The 9,462-nt window shown below is 36.7% G+C and overlaps 1 protein-coding gene across 1 annotated transcript in view; it reads right to left on the bottom strand.

The window, feature by feature from the left end:
- Positions 1-9,462, bottom strand: part of METAP1 (methionyl aminopeptidase 1) — a gene marked incomplete at its 5' end in the record, with an annotated part of 15,977 nt that overhangs the window by 640 nt on the left and 5,875 nt on the right. The window contains 3 exons of the mRNA XM_010073111.1: positions 1,865-2,008; positions 4,431-4,562; positions 7,929-8,067. Of these exons, the coding sequence (XP_010071413.1) occupies positions 1,865-2,008; positions 4,431-4,562; positions 7,929-8,067 (415 nt within the window). The remainder of the gene's footprint in view (positions 1-1,864; positions 2,009-4,430; positions 4,563-7,928; positions 8,068-9,462) is intronic.

A 9,462-nucleotide genomic window follows, 5' to 3' on the forward strand; every position in this document is an offset into this window, starting at 1 on the left:
TAAAGTCAGAAAAGCCCTTCAGAGATGACCTGTTCACTTGTCCATTTTTAATTCTACATTAAGATTTCCCTTAGTTCTTTCCTCCTCCCCCTCCTTCAACACTGCAATAATTACTCAAGGAGCTTAAAATTAATTGCTGTCTTTCTCTCCAAAAACTGGAGTTCAGCTCCAGTTCTATAAAAACACTGAACAGGAATGTTTGCAGACTTCTATGATGAAAAACAATTTTTAAAAAGTCAATAAAAATAAGAAGCACTTAAGATATTCAGAGGAGGCTTGAAACTTCTTAATTTGTTTCCACAGAACCATTAGTGCCAATACTTTATCAAAATATGACAGTGGTTAAGTAATCCTGTGATTCCATTTATAAAAGCCACATTGCCCCCCTCATTACTCTGGGTAATGAGGTCACAGTAGTTTCAGGGTGATAATGCTGTATTTCTTTAGCTAGCATAAAAAGGGAGAGAATTTCAAGGCTGCCAGGAGGGACAATACTACTGGAACTTTTTTGTGTTATATAGACGAAAATGTCTATGTGAAGGCACGTAAGCTAATGCACAGCATGTCTCTAGGAGTGTAGTCTGACTGAAGAAAGGCTTCAGCCCTTTTCCTCTGCCCTGTTTCACCTTGAACAGCAGTGCAGCTTAGATCCCATTCAGCCTAGCATGTGAGAGCTGGAACAAACTCCAGTATTGCACGGGAACCCTTAGCTCCAACCTACTTTGCTGCAGTATACAAGTTGCATCAATTCTTGTATACAGATTCCCCATCCCCCAGTCTATTTCAATTGTGTAAATCTAGTAAATCGTCTAAGTCACCTAGATACTTTAGAAATCTCAGGCATCAAGCTGACACAGCAACAACCAGAACATTTTCTTTTACTTAAAGGGTCTTACCTCTGTCTCCATCTGCTGGTATTTCTTGCTCTCAACACTTACACTTAAGTTTCTGGTCTATATTAGAACAAATTTTGTCCTTTATTCCCTGTAGTTCTCATGATTTTGTTAAATCACTTAAAGGCTTACAAAATGAGCTTTTTTTTTTTTTTTTTTTCAAAATCCTTTCATAGTATGCTAGAAATAAGCAGCAGCTTGCCTTTTTTTTTTTTTTCCCCCCTCTTTTCTTTTCTTCAAGAGACTTTAAGTCCCTTGGGTCTTTCCACTTTGCTTTTGCTGTGAATCTGTATTTAAAAATACCAGAAAAAAACCAACATCTTCCTTTTTGGGAACTGACATTTTGTGTCCATTAAAAAAAAACAGTTCAAATTCCCAACAGCCAGGAAAGATAGGAATTTCCTTTTTCTTGGATTGCATTTTAATTTGTATAAAATACCCTCCCATCTTCAGAGTCCAGATTTTCTTCATTTTACACAATGAAGTAAATACCAGGAATTGATACCCTTCTACCCTGTGATTAGTAGAATTTCTCTGTTAGCTGAAAAAATAACTTGGGGAAATGACGACATGAAAAATCAGGGATTGCTAGATTATAATCTATAACTATAGCCTGTGTTAAAGCTCATTAGGAGATACCAAGATGGAGGCATCTGTCAAGTCTGAGGAAATAAATGTCCTCTCAGGGGAGCCTTGCAACTGCAGTAGGTGTGACCTATTTCACTGCTTCATGGTATTTATTGGTGTAGCCACAGACTGTCTCAGTTTATTGTACATTCACCTTATTTAGGTTCATAAAGCATGCTATTGTCCAGAGTTTAGAAAAAATATATTTCACAGGTGCAAAAATGCTAACTTGATGGTTGTCAGGCAACATGCTACTTTATTAGAATATAAGCAAGAAGTAAATTGGGTGCATTCACTGCAAACCACTTCCTGTCTGCAGGACAACCAAAGGGAATGATACTCACTGGCATAATGTGGCACGTTAGGGGCTGTATGGAAAAGTTTATGGATTCCGTGCCCACAGTAGCTCCGAACCACTGAAAATCCATTTGCTTGGGCGTGTTTCTGAATAATGTTTCCCAGTTCTCTGTACCGAACACCAGGTTTTACTGCAAAATTAAAGAGATACAGATGGAAATTTATAGAGCTTTGTTTCAGCATAACTAACCATCAAATACCATTCACACTAAAAGAGAAAACGAGAGAGAAAGAAGGAAACCCCTCCTTCACAAGAACATTACTTTCTTCGTTTCATGGATATAAGTGCTCATATTAAGGATGTTGAAGTTTGACATTAAAGACAACAAAGATTTTCAAAGTACTTGGCAACTTCTCATAGCCAGAGTTGCAGTGCTTCTTTCAATGAATGTATGAACTACATTTTAATATACACTTATCTCTCCACTATTATGTGAAAAGTGCACAGAAATAAAGAGGAAAAATGATTCTATGTGAAGGACTGAGAAAGGGAAAAAACCAAAATGGGTATCTCTACTCTTAGACAAGATTTTTAGCGGCAATGCTGCAGCAAATAAGAATGGGCATATGCAGGGCTAACTTTTTGGAAAATCCTTTTAGGAAGCCTTAAAAATTAAAGAATTTGAAACAGATTAAAATGGTGTGAAAAATTCACTGTGAACGTGTGGACGAGGGAGGAATAATACCATAAAAGCAACAATGCCTCATCCATCAGCTAATAAAGATGCATACCAAAAGCAACTTTGAGCCACTAAAAAAAAAAAAAAGAATGTAAATGCTATTTCAAGATCATTCACAACTCCCTGAATATATGCTGGTCCTTCAGGAGCCAGATGTTGTGTGGTTATTTAGAGTCATCTTAACAGGGTTCACATACATAGCTAAAACTTTGCATGAAGCAAGCCATTTACTTCAATTCTCTTCTAACAGCTAAAACTTAATCAGTAAGCTGAATTTACAGAAAATAACAAGAAATTTAGATTACTGGAATATGCATGCTTTTCCCAAAATACAAAGAAAAGACAAGGTGGAAAAGAAAAGCTAGCCTGTTGGTTTTGTGCTAAATAGTTGGGAAGTAGTACCATCTCCTTCAGGCCTGACAATACCTAACAACTCATCTCAATTCAGCAAGGAGCGATCTGCCTCTCTTGTACAACTCTCCCTATTAGAACTCTGCTGGTTCTACGCCAAGAAATTAAGATTATTTAAACAGGGGAGAGGCAACCCTTTGTAATAGCTGAGACACTTGCTGCTAGAACTCCTACTAGCAGGGAATGTCTAAAACCCATTAAAACGTGTTACAGCATCTAAAAAGTTGGTAAAGTTACACTGAGAATTTAAATCTCATCATAATGAACACAAAGGTGAATTACTGTCATAGTTTATACATTAAAACCAGGATACAAAATATAAGAGACAACATTTATGACATTTGCTATAAAAATAAACTGCAGGAGCAAAGATAAACATTGCTCTCATTTAGCTCTGAAAAACAAAGTGGGCATTGCAGAACAGTAATCCCACATAGATAGGTAATCTCTATTCTTCACAGCTCAACTCTGCGGTATTTTGTTGAACACACAACAGTTATGTATTCATATGGTTTTTTGTCTTTTCAGTTTGGCTAGCTATTTCCAAGATATTAACCAGACTAAGTTCATTACCTTTTTTTTTTTTCCATTTACTTTTGATTGAATTTACTTTTGATTAAAGCCTTCATATATAGCACCTTAAACTTCAGCCTTCAGAGGCCATGAAGGGAGCAAATTTTATTGGGTATTTTAAGAAGCTGCAGGGTATATAAGATAAAGACAATACAAATATTTCCAAGGACTTGGGAGGTTTTTGTTTTGTTTCCTCTGTTTGTCTAAGAGAACCATTCCTTTGTGAATGAAGTTGAACATGACATTCTCTAGCTACCTTTCTATCTCATTGTATGTCAAATTAAGCTGTCCTGAGTTATATCTAAACAACACAATTACAGTTCTGTGGGTACTGTAGGATATGGACCTATCTTCTCTGGCACACTCTAACAGTTTAAAATCAAGAGCTCATAATTAGCTTTATGAAATAACCATCAGGCTTCGCAGCAGTCTAGAGATATGTCTAAGTGTTCAGTATTTTGCTGTATCAGTTCATTGTGTAACACCACACAAATTATACAAGTAGAAAGCCATACTTCTGGTTTTCCATAATACACTCTGTTCTTCACCTTCTCTAAACTACTCAGATCAAGAATGTCTTATTAATCTAATATTCCAAAAAGGCTGTTTCCATGTAAATATCATCATGCGTGTATCAGCTCAGCATTGGCTACATTTTCCTTGTCAACCCACATTTCACATAAAAGTTGCAACCACCACTGTGGTTCCACCACAGAACTGTGCCATTTGAAGAATCACTGCATTTATACACTACACATCGTCTGCTGGCAACACACACCAGCATTTCCGTGTTCTCCAACAGAAGTCACTCCCAAGTAACAGCAAATATGAGCACTTCATTTTTGAGAACCAAAACCATAATGCTTCAAGGCTTAGTCAAAAGGTTTACCTGCATCGATGGCTTGCATTAGGCATTCATAAGTTGTTTGGACAAGCCTCCTTGCACCCTCATCAACTTCTCCAACATAAAATGTCTCGTTCAGATCTCCATGGTAGCCATTGCGATAGACAGTAATATCCACTGCAAACAATACCAGACATATTGCAATATTAGCACTTTATTTCTCAATTCTTGTCTCCGATTTGTGAAAGGACAACGAACACATGTAAAAAAGGTAGTATTCTAAGTGTGAAATTACAAGATTACTTTGGAAGAATTCCAGATGTAAACTCTTCTAGCACAATCAATTCTCTCATGCTTATCCTGTAGATTCTATAGAATTAATTAATAAGATAGTGTTTCACTGGTCAATGGTTTAAGAAAAAAAAAAGAAAAAAAAGGAAGAGAAAAAGCACCACACCAGTACAACACAGACACAGTAAGCTTATGAGTGGTTTTCTAGGTAAATATAAAAACAGGAAAGAGAAGCTTCTTCGCTTAACCAGGTGATTCACCTGGTTAAAATATTTGCTTAGAATTAATTCCAGCAATAGTAGGGGGAAATTAAATTTTAAAAGGCATGTAATCGTGTTTTAACCCATATTTTAACTTCAGTAGTTTCTACGCATGTTTAGAATAAGTTACACCTTCGCAAAAATTGTAATGCCAAAACCTATTGCTTCCAGCCTAAAATTTCCCGAATATTAAATACGCAGCAACCTTCCAATAGTATTCCTAAGAAAAATACACCTAATGACTTAAAATTTTTTCTTTTTTCTTTCAAATGAAAGAATTTAAACATTTAGTATCAGGCAGCCAGCAAGAATGAGAAGGCCATGCTTAAACAACCAAGGTTTAGAAGATCATATAATAAGAGCTTAGAATTATGTTGCAGCAAAACTCTAACTTGTCTACTTTGTGTATAAAGTTGGTTGTAAACTAAAAGTGATACAACTCATTCTTGAAAAATAGCAGCATAAGTAGTTTTAATGAGAAAAACCCAAACTTTTTCAGTTTAACGCATTCCAAAAAAAGATATGCTTTTTTTGGATGAAGAACATCCATACAAAATGCTTGTTGGAAATAATTCTTTTACAAAACCTGGGAACAAGCCTACCAGTTTAGAGACAGCTGTCATCTATTCTAGCACCCTGTCTCTCATAGCAGATGAGTAAAAAATTAAAAACCTGCCATCATATGGTCACTATATATAGTAAACACATGCAAATATTCTAGATTTGCATATCAAGTTGACTTCCTGTGGTAGAATGGGTACTTTTGCGTTTAACGCTTTGTCAGAGTCTAGTAGGTCTAATAGCTGCTAGAGTACCAAAACCACTAGAACAGTTATTGAACTGCTATTCATTCAAAAATTCACACGCAGACCCCTTCACAGGTAAATAGCCCCAAAGGAAACTGTCCTGAGCAATAACACTTTAATAAATAGAGCATGTGAGCTGCTTAGAGACCAGTCCACCACCTTGATAGGAAAATGGGAGTGGGGGGGGAAACCCCTTGGTGTCAACAGTAAATCTGTGCTGCTGGCAAACATTTATAAATGAATTTAACACAACACAAAACGAATACTGCCTGTTCCAGATGCATGCATGTACAGTGTTACAGTATACTCACTGCATGACTGCATGGGACTACTGGAACACTTTGACCAGTGGACATATCCAGTAACGTAACAGGTCTGTACAGAAACCAGCACCCTGGTAACTTACCCAGATAAATTTCTTGTGAACTATTTATCCAAGCTCCTTAGCATAGTGTCCAGACTACTTTCTGCAAAGAGGACTTTCTCTTGAACAGCCAGATTTGGCCAGAACACCTCCCTTTGCAGAGATATCAGCTTTAAGAATCTGCTCCCAAGGAACAGTATGGTAACAAAATGTTATGATGCCCTGCTCGGAGTCAGGGGGTTGGACAAGACACCACTTACCAGTACCTTCAGAATGATGTTTTCCTGTGATTCTAAAAACCTGTTTTGGACTCTGATATGGCCACCTTTCACTTCCAGCAGGCTAAAAAGTTTTAAGTAAAGAGAAAGATGGGCACTTCCCTCTCCCTCATTCACTGATCACATTCCCTCCAAAGTACCTTTTCTTTCTCCTCCTTTGTACCATGTTTTGTTCCTTCTTTGAAAGACGATTTTGAGCCACTACCTTACCAAAAGGAAGCCTACAAGATTTGGAAGCCTTTTGAGCCCATGGGGCATGCACGTTCAACCCACCAAATGTGGACCATTTTGTAACAAGACCTACCCACCTACAAAAGAATAAATGAGTTCTTCCTCATCAAAACACAGCAGAAGGCTCAAAGCTTGGGCAAGTGCAGTCAGGGAGGGATGTGAACAAAGGGATGACTAACCCCTCTTATAAAAGGTGTTTCCTGGCGCTGAGGTACAGCCTCGACATGCAGATAGTGGAGAGCTAAGACACCGTACAGACAAAGCCAACCCAGTAAGCTTAACTGGCCTTCTTAGTCTGGACTCCAGCAATGCCAGAAAACCTGACAACAATTGAAAGGTGTGCAAAGGCATCACCTTTGAAATTAAAAAAAGATAAAATAGCTTTGGACAAACGGTTACATGTACACTACAGCTCAGAACTATCAGCCAGGCCAAACCTGACCCAGAAAGGGGCACCAATCACGAGGCTTGTTCTGGAAAACCTGGTACCCACAGCACTGAGCTGCAGACCTACTAGCTATTATTACATGTTTATATATATCAAATATCTGACAATCTAAAAAGATTCCAACCTGCTTTTACAGGTAGGCCAAACTTTAGGATATGCTGAGTATTTATTTACAGATAACAGAAAAACCAATGTAATAAACAAAGGTGCAAATGTTTGTACAAAACAAATGGCATGATTTTTTACTGTGAAACTAGGAAGAAATGAATGGAAAAACAAAAAATGTTTGAGTAACTTATAAAAGTATCCTTTACCACCCAAGAAGGTCTAAGTACCCTGAGTAACACGAGCAAAAAGCAGCTGGTACTGTTAGGCTGTGAAATGCTCAAAAAAGGGGTATTTTTTTTTAATATGCACCTATACAATGCCTCACCTTTAGGATCCCTTTACAGTCATCATAATCATCATGTCTGTAGCAAAATCTTAAGGATCTAGAGACATCTAATTAAGAATTCACACAGAACTAATCCAGTTGAATAATTCAATATACATTTTATGCACTATTTATACAGTCTGGAACAAATGGAACCTAGCCTACAAGTGGAATACTCAGGCACTATACTAATGCACAGACCAGGGCAGAAGAATTTTAAAGCTCTTAAAGTGGACCAAACTTCTGAAATTGTTTTATTAAGTAAACTCATTAATTTAAATACGTAAAGAGCAGAGATTAATTGGTAAATGAAAAAAAAAGTTCTTTTAAGAAACTGTTATAATCACATCGCCCAAAAGTGAAACCTCACCTTTCTGCATGGTTTAACGGGAAGAAAAGTTGAAGTTGAAGGTTAATTTTCATAACACTTACCATTAACAATATCTCCCTCCTGCAATGGCCTCCTGTCAGGTATTCCATGACAGATCACTTCATTCACTGATGTACAACACGACTTGGGGAAATTATAATAATTCAGAGGGGAAGGATAGCAATTCCTTGCAATACAAGCCTAAATTAGAAAATACAATTTACACTTTACATTAATAACTCTCGTACAAAAAAACCCCACTATGCACAATAGTATTACAATAAGAACGATAAGTAGAAAAGCAATGACTCTTGAAAATAAGATTCTTCAAGCATTTTTTGGCATTATGGTATTTTGTTATGCTTTGCATTTCAGGAAGAAAGTAAAGCTACTTTGATTTTGTTTCTACTAATTTTTATGTTTAACTAGCAATGCTGAAATATTCAGGTTTAAAACAATGCATGGCAATATTTATTTGGTTAAAAAACCCAGCCATTTTCAATTATTATTTTTAAGCACCTGGTCTGAGACTTTAACTATATTTGCAAAAGACACAAGCTAGACAAAATAACATTTAGCACCACTTTCTCACCCTAGCTTAAAACCTTAAACTGCTTCCTTTGCACTCACTCTAATAACCTTTTGGGGATTTTGGCAGAACTGATGCATACATTTTATATATATGTACATATAAATACATATACACACTATGTGACATACTGAGCAATTCTGGAAAAATAATACTGTGTTAGTACTATTTTTTTAAACTTAAAAAAAAAAGTTGTTTTAAAACTGTAAAGTACCAATTAGGGATATTGGTCAGGATCAACAATATGCCATGCAAAAGTTTGGAAAAACTGCTGAGGCAGGCTAACACCATTTTAACTACTACTTGTTCATACTGGACATTATGTATAAACAAATAATCTAGTGTTTAACGTAGTTCAACAGAAACCTCTAGCCTAATCAAACCACTTAAGTTCCTTACAATCTTTGCTCAACAGCTGCAAATGCAGACAAAAAGAACAGCAACCAGACAGCTCTCTTAACAAACTTAACTATTCCAAAATCATCACCTTCCCCACAGTGCACACAAGAATCCTCAATTACCAGTTTACACGCCTTATAGACAAGACAGCAAAGAAAAATAAAAATTACACAGTTCAAGTATCTATGAATAGTTAAGCCAGGAAAATACTCAAACAGGTATTTCAAATACTTCACTGGATTGTGGTTTTAGTTTGCCTACTGCATCAAACATCTTGATTCAATTGTCTCTCAGGCTCCTCAGTTCTCATTCCCAGTCATAAATAATTAAACTTTCTCCTCCATCTTAACCAACACAACAGAGCACAAAAAGTTCATGTCCTACATATGATGCTCTTTATATAACGGTATCTGTGGAGCAAAAAGGCTTCAGAAGAAGGAAAACAGAGAAAACAGGTGAAGAAACTTAGAGGGAATCTGAATCTGGAAATCACGGAGGGAGCTGATACAGAGAGAGGCCCAGGAGCTCCTACCTCATTTTGAATCTACCATTGCACTGTAACGTATTTTAACACCTGCACTACCCACTAGCTTCAAATTGGGAAAGAG

The sequence above is a fragment of the Pterocles gutturalis genome, unplaced genomic scaffold, assembly GCF_000699245.1.
Source record: "Pterocles gutturalis isolate BGI_N339 unplaced genomic scaffold, ASM69924v1 scaffold2412, whole genome shotgun sequence".
Lineage (NCBI taxonomy): Eukaryota > Metazoa > Chordata > Aves > Pterocliformes > Pteroclidae > Pterocles > Pterocles gutturalis.